At 39.4% G+C, this 15,211-nt stretch overlaps 1 protein-coding gene across 2 annotated transcripts in view; it reads right to left on the reverse strand.

Annotated features, from left to right (window-relative positions):
* Positions 1 to 15,211, reverse strand: part of LRPPRC (leucine rich pentatricopeptide repeat containing) — a 146,827-nt gene that overhangs the window by 11,758 nt on the left and 119,858 nt on the right. The window contains exons 31-34 of one of the 2 annotated variants that reach the window (XM_066624545.1): positions 13,363 to 13,451; positions 9,332 to 9,536; positions 7,303 to 7,442; positions 5,915 to 6,030 (exon numbers count right to left, since the gene is read on the reverse strand). In XM_066624545.1, coding sequence (XP_066480642.1) covers positions 5,915 to 6,030; positions 7,303 to 7,442; positions 9,332 to 9,536; positions 13,363 to 13,451 — 550 coding nt within the window. Of the gene's footprint in view, positions 1 to 5,914; positions 6,031 to 7,302; positions 7,443 to 9,331; positions 9,537 to 11,031; positions 11,412 to 13,362; positions 13,452 to 15,211 lie in introns of those variants that run through there. The other variant, XM_066624552.1, reaches the window with a different exon arrangement.

Raw genomic sequence — 15,211 nt, forward strand, 5'->3', positions numbered from 1 at the left:
ATGCCAAGCCAATTCCTCCCTCCCCCCTCCTTTTTCTGGCAAATGCTGTCCTTGGCACAATAAAGCATTGGGTTTGCTCAAAAGGGGGAGAAAATGAACAAATGCTTCAACATCCCACAGAAAAGAGATTTAGGACTGTAAAAGAAAGAAAGAGGGGGGAAAAACCACTATTCCTCTCCAATTATTCTGCCAAGCATTCACAAGTGAGGTAGGGATCATAAGGTTAATTATACATTTAATAAGGTGTCAGGGAGATAACTGCTCGTTTCTTTATAAAAATTAAAATGTACAAAGCAAGTTCTCTTTAAAGTATAATTACCTACACTTATGCATACAAAAGGACTGATTTCAATCTCTCTATTTTATAAAAGGCTTTCTCTGCAACAGACAGCCAGTGCTCAAGAGACAAAAGTTAAACTCAAAAAAAGTTTCTGTGACAGACCCAATAAATCAAGTGTCTATCCGATCTTGGAAACTGTAGCCACCACCCCGCCCCATCAGATATTTTAGTTTATGCTCAAAGATGTCACCTAGATTTAGACTGTCAATGTTAACCCCACAGTATAAACTAACTGCACTTTGCCAAGCATGTATGTATACACACAGATACACACTGAGTTATTTCTGAAGCAGATATCATAGACATCCATGAACAGGAACTCATTCAACAACCCATTAAGAATATACAATGTACACAATGCTGCCTTGTTAACTTCTTGGGGCTCCAAATGAAGTTTATCACTAGAAACATCACTCTTCCAATGAACAGTAAAAGGAAGCCAGCTGAAATTCCTGTAGATCTTTCATTCATTCTTAAAATTCAATCCTCATCCTTCCAAGAAATGCCACAACTCCATGCAAATAGCTGCTCTTTGATGGAGTCTTCGACAAAATACACAGCATGGTTGCTAAAAGTATTTCCAGTGCTCTAATTCCATTCTTTCAAAGAAATGGTTCATCACACATGGAGAAAGAGCATATACAGCCCCCTTCAAAGGTTCCTACACTCCAAAATATTATACAAAGTCATAAAATATTAGCATAAAAGTTTTTTGATAAAATACAGCAAAACCTTGCACTTTAGTCTTGTTAGGGACCAGAGCATGGATGAAAGTCCAGAATGGAAGCAATGTCAAAGCAGAGCCTTATTTAGCTGGCAAATTTATTTTGGCGGGTAAAAAATGTAAATAACTATATTGCACATGCAAATGCATGTGAAACCTACCTAAACAGGAATGAAAAAAAAAAATGAAAGAACATTGGCAAATGCCATGGAAGGTTAGATGAAACTGGATGAAAGAATAAAGCATGTGGATGAAATGTGAAATGTGGTTATAACTGAAAGCAGCTGAAACAGCAAAGTGATGAATGTCAAGTAAGAAAGTCAAGGTATTGCTATATATCTATAACCTCAAGCAGTGTAACAGACCAGACAGGATTTTATGCAAGCACAGCGGAAGTGGGCAGTGGATACATAATACAATATATCTCTTCCTAATGATTGTGAAAGAGAAGTTTTAAAATGTATGGAGAAATACATAGTGACAGCTGAAAAATACTTAGCACACTGACATCCTGCCTTATTTCCATGGTGAAACTCAAAGCATAAGGTTCCCATGGGCTCAGCAACCAGATGTAGACTTGCTCAACTTCAGCAAGTTGTCTGCATCATGTGTTGACAGACTACGTCCAAGAAAAACAGAACTTCAGTGCTCTCCATAGCTCCTTGCCCCTCCAACTTGACTAACAGAATAAAGTTGCAAATCCTAAACACACTTACAATTAAGTGTAGGAATCAAATTTTAATCAATTCAGTTTAATAATAATAATAATAATAATAATAATAATAATAATAATAAAAACTTTATTTTTATCCTGCCCTTCTCCCTAACGGGACCCAGGGCGGCTAACAACATATTAAAAAAACAGTTTTTAAAAACATTAATACAAGCAGATAAAAACATTTAAAAACACACTACAGAGGCCATAAAAACAGTAGTCAGATTAAAAGATTAAAAGAGCAGATCACCGAGGAATCAAGCCTGTAAAACTAAAAGATGTATAAAAAAGTTAAGAAGGCCAGAAATCAGAAGGCTTGTTTAAACAACAAGAAATCAGGCTTCACCGAAAACTCTCAAGAGAGGGAGCCATTCTCAAGTCAAGGGGAAGGGAGTTCCATAATGTTGGTGCCACTACCGAGAAGGCCCTATTTCTTGCAGCCGCCCCCTGGACCTCCTTGGGTGGCGGCACTTGCAAAAAGGCCTTCTCTGATGACCTGAGAGGACGAGCCGGATTGTACGGGAGTAGGCGTTCTCTAAGATATCCTGGCCCAGAGCAGTATAGGGCTTTAAAGGTCAAAACCAGCACCTTGAATTGAGCCCACAAACGAATGGGCAGCCAATGTAGCCCCCGGAGAAGCGGGCTGACAGAGTCAAACCGCCTGGCTCCGGTGACCACACGGGCCGCCGCATTCTGTACTAATTGTAGTTTCCGAACCGTCTTCAGGGGCAGCCCCACATAGAGCGCGTTACAGTAATCCAACCTCGATGTCACCGTGGCATGGATCACCGTGGCCAGGTCTGCACGATCCAAGTACGGTCGCAGCTGGCGCACCAGCCGAAGCTGAGCAAAGGCCCCCCTAGCCACAGCCGCCACCTGGGAATCCAGGAGCAGCTGCGAGTCCAGGAGGACCCCCAAGCTGCGAACCTGCTCCTTCAGAGGGAGTGCAACCCCATTCAGAGCAAGTCGATAATCCAGCACCTGCATCGAGGTTTTCCGAACCAGGAGAGCCTCTGTCTTATCCGGATTTAATTTCAGCTTGTTAGCCCCCATCCAGATCCTCACTGCTTCCAGACAGCGCTCCAGGCCCTCAACCGCCACCCTGGAGTCTGGAGGAAAGGAGAGATAGAGCTGGGTGTCATCAGCATATTGATGACACCTCACTCCAAACCCCCGGATGACCTCTCCCAGCGGTTTCATGTAGATATTAAATAGCATGGGGGACAGAATTGAACCCTGCGGCACCCCGCACCTCAAGGGCCAGGGTGTCGAACAGGCATCCCCCAGCACCACCATCTGGGATCGACCCTCCAAGTAGGAGCGGAACCACCGCAAAACAGTGCCTCCAACTCCCAACTCGGCCAATCAGCCCAGAAGGATACCATGGTCGATGGTATTGAAAGCCGCCGAGAGGTCCAGCAGGACCAACAGGGACGCACTCCCCCTGTCCAGTCCCCGTCATAGGTCATCCACCAAGACGACCAAGGCAGTTTCCGTCCCAAAGCCCAGCCTGAAACCAGATTGAAAAGGATCCAGATAATCCGCTTCATCCAAGACCCTCTGGAGTTGGGCCGCCACCACCCGCTCAAATTTCAAGTTTGAGTTACTTCTGAGTAAACATGCTTACAACTGCACTGTTAATCAAGGAAAGCAACAAAAAGATATGCAAAACTGTTTAAACTGTAGACAGGTTTCATACAGGCTGCTCAAGAACCAGAATTTCTAAGAGTTCAATATACAAAATTCTCTTAACCTTATGATGTAGATATGGTATAAAAATGTTTTTTAAGACAGACTGTAGACATATTCAAGAACTCAGACATACCCAGTGGAACGTTTGATATTTAAGAAAAGCCAGCTCAGAACTAACTAGAGAACCCACATGCCACATCACAGTCTGCTTTGAAAACCCCTGAAGATGTAAATGCATTGATGCTATGAAACAAAGGAGGGTTCCTGGTCAAGCCCAGTTCACCCCATGCTCACAAAACTAGCTGTAGAGTTCTTTGGATCCTGGCCTAAGTTTATACCCCAAACATTCCAGGGGGGGGTTTGCTTAAAACTATTTGATCAATTACTTTGGCTCCCAAAGGATCACAATCTGGATGCTCCAGTGTGGCCTAGTAGAGAGAACGTTGCACTCTACAAATGGAGAGACCATTATACAATTCTACAGTCTGCCATTAAGCTCACTGGGTGACAGTAGGCCAGACACCAGTTATCAGTCTAACTTGTTCAGAGAGTAGTTAAAGATCAAAGAGTGGCTAGAAAAACCACATACATTAGCATAAAGTGAGATAGACAAATTAGATACAGCTCAATGGAGGGAGGGATATCACTGTAATAAATAAAATGGATAGTTTCAGAGCTCTTCCACTGCAGCCAGTGACAATTAAAAATTAACAGCTGCTTCAGGGATGCCATTTTGGTGGGAAAATGCAAAAGTTAAAGGTTAAATACCCTCTTCCTTTGTGCCATGGCCCTGATCCAAACAACTGTCCTATACAATTATCACACAGAGGTAAAAGTAAGCATCTCCATTGTTACACGGTCAACATAACATGTATTTTGGCTGTAACTTCCACATAGAGACAACAGTAACATAGCCCATGGCATTTTAAATATTCCAAAAGAAAACTTATTTTTCAAAGAGACATTCCAACCAATTCAATAGTTTTTTCTTGTTAAAACACAGAGATAAAGTAATTCACACTATCAGAAAGAAAGTAAAACAATTCTTTCAAATAATCTAGTACCATTACTAAGCCAGGTTTTGTTTATCATAAAATGATTTATGGTGCCCATTAAGCACATAATGCATATGCTCAGACTGCAAGACAAGGACTTAAGCACCAAATATACAGTTTGCTTAATTATATAAGCAAAAGCTACTGATCAAATTTCACCACCACCGACTCCCCCCCACCTCCCTAGATGCCACAAAACCTTCTGATGACTAAAGAGAGGGTTTTTCTTCCCTTTTACCAGTTCAAGTACTTAGCAGCTAAGCAAGAACATAAGTGAACGTAGCACTATTTACTATCAGAAATCAGTAACAGGCCTCAATTTGACACAGGGAGTCTACACAAAAGCAGCAATCTGCAGGATCACTGTGATTGTTTGACTGCCACCTGCTGGGAAAGGCTCCCTGTCAGAGCCTGTTTGTGTATACTGCCAATGGCAGTTCTTATCATCCATGGCTCATTCTGCATATTTCTCAGCTTTATATTTAGCACTGTTAAAGTGGCATGAATGCCATTGACTAATTCCCCGAAGACAGAAAATTTGAGAGGGGAGGGAGCAACCACAGACCAAGGGAGACCTTTGATGTTGTGCCAGTGACACACAACCAAAAAGAAAGCAAACACATCTTATAATAAGATATTACAGTAGTGTCAAGGGAGGTACTTGTCTATCCCTCCCCCCAAATGCTACTATTAGATGAAATTAAATAAATGCCTACTGTTGGTTTGAAAGTAGCTACTGGTAAAGATAGATTGTGTTTCTCTTATACCCTGCTTTTAGCCAAGAATTGGCTTCCAGTGGTTTATAGCAATTAAAATCCATCACAGTAAATGCAGTTGTGGCTTCTCTCACCCTCGTACTTTCTCCCTCTCCAGTCTGCTCTGGAGCAAAATACAAGTCCTAGTTCTTCTAGTAGGCAGAACAGAAGTATAGACACTAGAACTAGGGCAATTATTGCCTTCAAAAAATTAAAGGTACACTTCAGGTTTGGAGGGGAAGTGGAGGAAGGTACATTACCCAAATGGACAGTTGTAAAACCAACACACGTGTCAATAACACAAACCTTAGGATGACCCCGACAAGACATCGTTCTCTTGTTTCAGGATATTTCACAAGACCAACACTGTTGCTATCCATTTCAGGTCAAAAGAGCCCTCAAACGTCACAACAAAAACCAACAAAAAACTGTGGCACACATTGAACTATCTGTCTATAATTTACAATTATCAACCCATGTGACACCACTACAAAACACATGGCAACTTTAAGAGCACTAGCTTCAGCATATTCAGTGCATGGAACATTTAACACACCCCTATATTTAATAATTTCTCAATTTACTTTTGACAGGCTCTGAGCACTGATATCTCTTTTGCTGGTATATTATTACCTCTAGTAAAAATCTGGCATCATCCACTCTTCCTGCATTTATATACTGAAGGAAAAGGTCTGTGACAGGCCTATACATCCCAAACTGATTGGCCAACCGTTCAGCCATGGCACTCACTGCAAAAAACAACAACACAAAAACACACAGGTAAAAAGATTTACAAGTAACTGCTTGTACTAGGTAGTAAAATTTCTTGTTCATTTAGTAAAGATTTTAAAGCTACTAAGTGAAGTTTCTGTTGAAATGAGCACAGATATTTGAAGACATAATCACTTTTTAAAAACCCAAATGGGCCAACAAGATACCTTCCCAAAACAAGAACTGCATCCAATATCAAACACCATTAACATCAAACAATAAAACAAATTAAAACAACAAAACCCAAAACAAATCAAGAGGACCACAACAGTGTGCCAGTAGCAAATGGGAAGAAAGATTTTGACAACTTTAACATGGGTTGAGGGTGTGTGAGATTTTCAGAGTCTGAGGATTTTAAGTACCAGTGTTTGTAGTGGAACTCTTCTTGGTGACAAATGGTTGCCTTTGTTTCCAAAAGAATGCCCTGAAAGAATGCTACATGAGGGGCAACCTGAATGAAGAAAAAGGCAGCTTCAAAGACAGGGGTGGCCAACCTTTCAACTTTAGGGTTCTTGGCCCTTTAACAATTGTGTAGAACAGGGAATTTCAGCAAGTGCAGCTTGTCATCTCAAGGGGGGGGGGGAGAAAGGAGGTGGTCCTTCAGGTATTCTGGTCCTTAGTTGTCTAGTGCTTTAAAGGTACTAACTAGCACTTTGAATTAGTACCTGGAAACTGTCAGCCAATACAGCTAGGCCAACAGTGGTGGGACATGGGTCATAAAATCCTGTCCTGTTGAGACCTGTGCAACTGCATTCTGTATCCAGTCAAGTTACCAGGTGATCTCAAGAGCAGCCCCACTTACAGGGCAAGCCTATGCATGTCTACTCAGAAGTCTTATTTCAGTAGGGCTTACTCCCAAGAAAGGATGTACAGTATAGGATTGCAGCCTTGGTGTCCAATTGAAAACAATTTGTTTTCACCAAACATATTCATATCCCATAGCACTAAGTTCCAGAACTTAAATGACACCACCTAAACTGCCCTCTCACACTCTTCACAACTCTGATAGAAGGGTAACATGGAGGAGGCAGATCACAGTCCGTTTATTTACATTAAACTTGAAAACAGCCATACACTTGGTCATCAGAACAACTGGTTTCAGACAACCATGCAGGGGAGATTTACAAAAGTTATTTCTTTTTTATTTAAGGCCACAAATAATACACCAGAACATGTAGACAGGAAGGCTAGATAAAGTTTTTGAAGGGTTTTGAAGGATTTTTCTAACTTATTTGCATTCTTTAACTTACATCTTTCCAAACCAGCTTCAAGTTTGTTGTCCATCAACTTTCTAAACACAAAGGAGATGCTTGCACTTGGAGAATCAGACGCCAGTGCTCTAGAGGTGAACATAGGCTCAATATATTCCACAGCACCATCAAGGTTATTACTGGAAGAGGGGGAAAAAAATTGCATTGGCTTAGTTCCCAATGTTGTGAGTCCTAAACCAATAAAGCAGGTGCATGAATGTTTTATTTTATTACTACATTAATATTACACAGAGTAGCAACGTTAAAAGAACTTATGACTCCATTCATGCAGATATTGTCTCAACACAAAGTGAAACAAATTTATGGCTGAGTGGATAAAGTTGCTAAACTCCCTTTCTTTGCAAATGAACTCTGACCCTTTTCTACAGCTGAGTAACTTTGACATAAATGTAGCCTTTTATAAAAACAGAACAAAGATGATTTGTGGTTAGTTACTTCTGAAATAGTAAAAGGGCAAAAATAAAACATCCAGCAGTCGCATCTGAAAAATTAATGCATTAGAAACCAGAGTATTTTTTACAATATTAAATTAAATATTTTCTTGAATTTTTCATAGCTGTCTTTTTGGATGCAAACACAGCGATACTAAATGCAATAAGTTTAACAGCTTTGTTCACTTTCTCTTCAAAGCACAATATAGCACAACAATGTATGAGAAAGTATTAAAGTAAAAAGGAATATAAACTGCGTATTTGTGCCTTCATACAAGTTCTACATACAAAACTTTGAACAGTGCAGGATTTTTCTCCCCAAGAAGGAAAAAGAACACAGTTGAATTTGTTAACAAAAACTGAATTGAAGAAGTTGTCCAATACGATAACACCATACTCGCTAACAAATTCTACTTATATTATTTTGCTTCTCTATGTGGGCAGGTTCCTTGCATTTCCCCTCCCATGGGATAGTATCTACAGAATCCCATGTATAAGCAAGACACTGACCTTGCAAATGTGACCACAATAAAGAAAAGCACTTTTAATAAAATTTGAACACAGAACTATTGAGCACTTCAAATATTTGCGGAAGTGATCTCTTTTTGGAAAATTTGCTCAACAGGGTCTGAAAGCAACCTAGCCTGCTTTGGAAACAAGTCAACTTTGGTGATACGTGGCTTGCTCTACTGCTATCACTGTGTTTTAAATTATCCTGCAGTTCTTCTGAATGGGCATTTTCACTGGACCTATGTGTCTCACCCATGGATACCAGCCATGCAATGAAAATGGTACAGTTTTTCTGAATGAAAGAAAGCAATTGAGTCTATCTTGTAAATCTGGTATAAAATTAATAATTTAATTACTACTACTAGAGACATTTTGAGAAGATTATTAAAATATATTCAGTGTATTTCTGAAAGAGCAAGCAGGCACCTGGTTCAGACATAATGGGAAAAATATGGTTCCTCAGTACAAGAATGAGGCCTGGAAAGCCATAAAGTTCCATGCTCCCTATTCCCTTCCTTTCTTGCTTGAGAGCAAAAGCTTTGCTTGGAACTAAACCCCATTGGGTATCAGCTTAGGAAACTGTGGTTTACTACAGAACACAGTTAAATAAACCAGGAACAAAACTGCTTTGCTACCTCATATGGAATGGAAAACTACCCTTTAGTTCAAAGCAAAAACGAACACTTTTACTCTTCTCCTAAGGTGCACAGAAAGAGAAGAAATGCACAAGCCTGTAGATGAGGTTTGCCTTTTGCTATGAATCAGAACACTAGCAAGAGACATCAGCCTCTGCTTAGGTAAGCAGGATTTGATAAGCACACATTTGACATCATTAGCCTACTCAGAGTTCACTTATGCAGTAATAACCTTCAACCTTCTGCATTTCTTTAAATGCACCCCAACTTCCATTGTTTCCTGGACAAGAAATGTCGATGGCAGCCAATTCTGGCATCTATTTAACTATAATGAAAGGAGAGGTTATTGACATGCCAGGCAAATAAGGTTACCATGTTGCCTATTTCTCCTGCTCATACAAAAGAAGCAATAGCCACCACAGTGTTGCTTACTTCATGATGTGAGCCAATACTTTGTTGTTGATGAAGAGCATAGGTGACAATTTGATAGAGCTGCTGAGATTTCCCACCATCTTCTCCACTTTACAGATGCTCTCCAAATCCCCCTTCTGAGCCAAAGCCTGAACAAGTCGAGTGACTGCTAGTGGGCCAGGCACCTTGTCACTTTCAAGAAGTGTCTTGAGGGTAGATATTGCATCTGTTCAGGAGAAGACAGAAAAATAAAGCACGTACATATTTATAAAATTAATTAACAATTGGAAAAAAATATCCTAAATTGTCTTCATCGACCTAAATCAGGTATGGCTCTTTTGGGGAGAACATAAGAACATAAGAACAGCCCCACTGGATCAGGCCATAGGCCCATCTAGTCCAGCTTCCTGTATCTCACAGCGGCCCACCAAATGCCCCAGGGAGCACACCAGATAACAAGAGACCTCATCCTGGTGCCCTCCCCTACATCTGGCATTCTGACTTAACCCATTCCTAAAATCAGGAGGTTGCGCATACACATCATGGCTTGTACCCCATAATGGATTTTTCCTCCAGAAACTCGTCCAATCCCCTTTTAAAGGCGTCTAGGCTAGACGCCAGCACCACATCCTGTGGCAAGGAGTTCCACAGACCGACCACGCGCTGAGTAAAGAAATATTTTCTTTTGTCTGTCCTAACCCGCCCAACACTCAATTTTAGTGGATGTCCCCTGGTTCTGGTATTATGTGAGAGTGTAAAGAGCATCTCCCTATCCACTCTGTCCATCCCCTGCATAATTTAGGGAGATACCAAAAGAACAAAAAAAAATCATATTATAAATATTTCTTGTGAAGGTCACTCAAATTTGTTGAGCCCAACAGACAGCAAAACTAACACTGGGGGTTGGCACACAATCATAGGTGGCTAGAATGCAGGGGCCAAGTCAAGATTGCTTACAGCAAGACCCTTTCCCATGCGTGTTCTCTGATTTAAGTCATGCAGCTAACAATTACAGCATAAAGATCCAACACCATCCTTTTCTTACCCCTGAATATTTTTGCAGGGGGAAACTAGAACAAATCTGTACATCAATTTTAATTAATTTTGTTTCATGCTAATGATCACCCATCTCCACTGAATTATCTCCTCTTTGCTTGCATTTCTCGATTTTTAATATCATACCCAAAGGACATGTAAGAGTCATTCCAATTGCTCATGGGGATATTCTGAATAAAGCTGGCTTCCCTCAGTTCCTCTATTCTCCTCCTTAATAATCTCTTCAAGATATATACAAACACAGGTTCCCCTCTCCCCGCAGAAGGTGTATTCCCAGTGAATTGGAACTCAACCCAAGTCCAACATTTCTTGCTTTCTTTGAACCAGAACCTGAACAGGGATCAAATCCCTAAACACAGAAAGTGGTAACCAGTTCAAAGTAAGTGATTCAATAATTAGGAATTCAGTTTCAATTGTATGGTTGCTTCCTTTAAAAAAAATTTTGTTTGTAAAAAGCTTCAAATATAGCAATCAATTAAATAATGCTTTTCTCAGATTTTCACATACGTTTTATTACTATTATTATGATGAATATATACCGCTTTTCAACAAAAAAGTTTACAAAGCAGTTTATAGAGAAAATCAAATACAAGAATTGTCTTTAGTAATAACTAACAAATTATTACTTACTTACAAACACATTATTTTGCAGGGTTTCATTGCAAACAGAAGAGTGTGATATTCTGCATGAAGTTTAATTGTCTGATCTACTTACTGAACTGCTGTCTTAAAAGTTAGTGTATAAATAGGAAAGTTAAAAAAGTGATGAACCTGAACTGAAACTATATTTTAAACAGTTTGACTCCCTGTTCATGAGCACCATGCGCACAGAAGATTCTATAAACCCATCAGGGACATGGGTTTGCCATTTCACGTGACAAGGTCTCTTATGATGCCTTTCCAGATACCAAAAAGGGCATTGTGAGGACTTTCTTTTAATAAAATCAAAGCAGCAAAGGCCTAGTAGATGGTCCAGAGGCTTATTCTGGCAGAAGCTCTTCCTGCTCAGCATGTCAGAGGGCAACCCTGGATATGGGTGATGTAGCTGTATTGGAGAGAAGCCAAGGGAAGAAATAGGTAGACATGGCAGGTTTCATGAAAGTTGTAGAAATTATCAAGACAAAGGATTCAGTAAGCAAGAAGTGTCAAGGCACAGCCAAGATCTCAGAAGCCTACAAAAGCAGCTTCTTGTTGCTTCCTTTTACAGTTGATTCTGGGAGGGCTAAAGCAGAAGAAAATACAAATACACAAGAGACCTCATGGAAATGTGTACTCCAAGGCAGAGTGAGAATGAAAAGCTATTCCTGACAGCTACTTTCAAAGCTGCTCTGAGTTTTAGGATACCTTGTCTGACAGTGCGGTAGCTGCTTAAGAGAAAAGGAGGTGCTCATCCCTGACTATATGGCCTCTTGGAACTGGGGAACTCTGAAGTGCTTAGGGTTTTCAAAACTGGTTTTTTAACATTTTTGGAATAAAAATTGAAATATGACAAAACTGTGCTCTTGATCCAACCTTTCGTTGAGTCTAGTGGGCAATAAGAGATGCAAGTCAAACATGACATAAGGGCAAAGCCTGGGTGAGTGAAAAATGAGGGGTGCTGTCAACAGTAAAAGAATGAAAGAAGGGGAGGTGTTTAAGTTCCTGGGTGATGGTCTATTCAAAAGGAGCTGTCAGACAGATAGAGGAACAAAAGGAAAGGGAACCTGCAAACAAATATGACTATTTAATAGCATGTGAAAATGCCATATCTTCAGTAGGCTTCTTGGGTTTCAATTCAGGATTTTAATTATTAGAATTAAATCATAAAAGATAGGACTTCAATTTATGAACACTCAAGATCTGAAGTACAGGCTCCCAATATAACCTTGATTTACCATTCCCGGCCCCTAAAATAAATTTATACCCCCTAAAGGAGAATGACAACCAGAAGCAACCTGAGCAGCTGGACACCTCAGAGCTGTGGGTACAATTCTGAAATGTGTGTTTTATTATATATTTTAAAAGGTTATCCCTTCCTGCAAGTATGAGAGAACAAAGAAGAATTTAAAAGGCAATACACTAGCAGAGCATTAATGGTGCTGAATGTTTGAACAATACTCATCTAGAACAATGACTTTTTAAAAATGAAATCCAAAACAAAACATAAAAACAAAAATTTCAAAGTCTACATAAGAATCTAAGCAATTATATCAAAACTTACTTAGTAGTCATTATTCCTAATTCTTTTTATATAAAAGCCCATATATTAAATGGTCAGAAGGCTCAGCCTACTGACCTTGATTCAGCAGCCCTGCTTCTCTGAAGCCAAGCAACATGTGTGGAAGAGACGGATACAGTCTAACAATGGAATTGTCCACCACTGCTTTCCCAGGAATTTATTTTGCTCAGCCAACATTTCTGTTGCCATGCGATGTTAAGATTAAAAGGAGCACAAAAGCACCATGTATGTTTCATTACTGTTGGTATTGCAAACTATTAAAAAGTATTAGATTAAGGTTTTTTAAAATCAATATTATAATCATTTAGTGCACAACCATGCACATTTAACACTCAATTTAACTCACTTGATATCTTGCACTACCAACACAATGTGCAGGAAGAAACTGCTGGGAATCGTTTCAGATGCTCTAAAGCATGTTAATTTCCAAAGCAAAATGACTTGTGCTGTGAATTTTAACACACTTGAAAGCCTGTACTTTCTCTCGTTCTGGAGCACAAATTTTGCATGTCTGAAGAGCTGTGATTCATCTTAAGAAAACCCATCTTGTGTTAAATGGAACGGAAACTGGACTAAGTGGTCAAATGACAAGTACATTCATATTCAAGCTGTATTATAAATGCATGTACAGTAATTTACGTCTCTCAGCTACCACAAAAGGCGCTTGATAAGCAGGTAATTTGCTAAATGGACTCCTTTATCCAAGTATTCGAAGGGCGTTACAAGAAAAATCTGCAGAGGCATTAATGTGACGTAAAGGTCAAGCATTGTGACATACCTTTCAAATAATCCCGCCTAACTTGCGTTATGATGAGGAGGCTGCTGGCAGCATCGTTCAGCACGAAGCCCTTGATGTGGGTCTCAGCGCTAAAAGAAGCAGACATTTAGAAAGGAATTACTGACATGCTTCTGATACGATAATAAATGGTTGAGCACCAAGGTGAAATTATAAAAACTACTGTTCGTATGTTAAAAATATTGCTGCAAAATATCGACCTGGAGACAGCTTTTGTGTTATCCTGTCAATGGTTATAGAAGGATAATTTTTTTGTGCATTCTGACAGATGACAAAGTTGGAAACGAGCAACAAAAGAAACAAAGTACAAGATTTTTTTTAAACAATCGGTTCAGATTCTTGAATGCTGACATATTAGATGACGGAAATAACTGCATGCCCGGCATTGTTCTGCTGTATCCTAAGCGGGATACTCTCTCTTCTTTTTTAAAACAGTCACCATAATTATAAAATGTAAAACTATTCTTTCCGCAATAAAAAAAAGAAAGATTTATTTTCAGCACTGTATATTTTAAATATAAACTAAGGGATATTATGAACCAACACCATATCATTTGGTTGATTTAATTTTCAAATTTCTGTCACCTAGATGCATACAGTGTTTTTTTAAAAAAAACTCAACACACTGCCTTGCTGCTTTAAAAGTAAATTTCACCCATTGGTTCATTAACCTTTACAAGACCAAAGCAAAAATCCCAAAATTCACCACACAACACTTTATAGGTATGCAACAGCAGACAGAACTTTGGTTTTAATAACGTTGGTTAAGTATTTAAGGAGACAAACACCTGGAACAGACTAACTAGAAAAATTATTACCATTTTTGTGTGCATACCTCCAAATTCCCTCAACTGCCCTAGCAAAATTTAGACTAAAAAAAAAATCTCTGGATAACTTTATAAGGTTCATTTTCTAGGTTAGAAAATCTCCACTGGCCAGCAAGTGTGTTGGACAGCCATTTGCCATATCAGCAATCAAGATAAACCACAGTGATCATCTTGTGGCAAACAACTGAGCAGCCTACCTACTTGAACTTATGAGCCGAGCAGATTGGGAGGTAAGCAGGGTCATTGCTAAATTATTCTCATCAATCCCAAGAAAATCCTTCATTGAGTACACAATATGACTATCCTCTCAGTCACTTTCAGCCTCTGCGGCCTGCAAATGCAGTCATTGGACTCAGGATTTTCTTACTCTCCCAACCAATCCTCTTAATCCCTGCCTAAGCACCCACTGCTCAGTTCTGCTTTTTTTCTTTGTCCCATCTGTCAAAGCCCTTAAGTCAACAATTCATGCATGAGACTGTAAATTACATATAACAAAGGATTTACTTTCTCCAATCTTCCCATCATCAGTGTGATTAAATAAATGTTAGCCACTATTACAGAACTAATCCCTCATTCCAATGCTGTGTTTCTATTTTGGAACTATACCTAAAATTCATCAGAATCCTAGAAGTAGGATTCTGGGCTGACCAAAAGCACCAGAGTGTCAGATCTTAAACATTTAAATTTAGTTCTTTTCAAACCTGATGCAAAATAAAATGGATTAAAAATAATAAAGTTACTTTTCCTTAAGAGGACAAAATGAAACTGACCACTATTCCATCTCTATTGGTCACCAGGAACTGATACTCCAAGCAATGCCAACCAATAACTGTTTACTGAATAATCTATGAATATGTAATAGTCCTAAAGAGTTTTGCTTGCAGTTGAGCCAAAAAACCCAAATATCCTTTCTTCCAATATGCTTCATATACTGAAAAATCAGAATTAAGTTGTAGCACAGCAAACTTAGTAATTTCCTTTATTTTGTGTATCAAACCCCTTCT

This window comes from Tiliqua scincoides, chromosome 1, assembly GCF_035046505.1.
Source record: "Tiliqua scincoides isolate rTilSci1 chromosome 1, rTilSci1.hap2, whole genome shotgun sequence".
Taxonomy (NCBI): Eukaryota; Metazoa; Chordata; class Lepidosauria; order Squamata; family Scincidae; genus Tiliqua; species Tiliqua scincoides.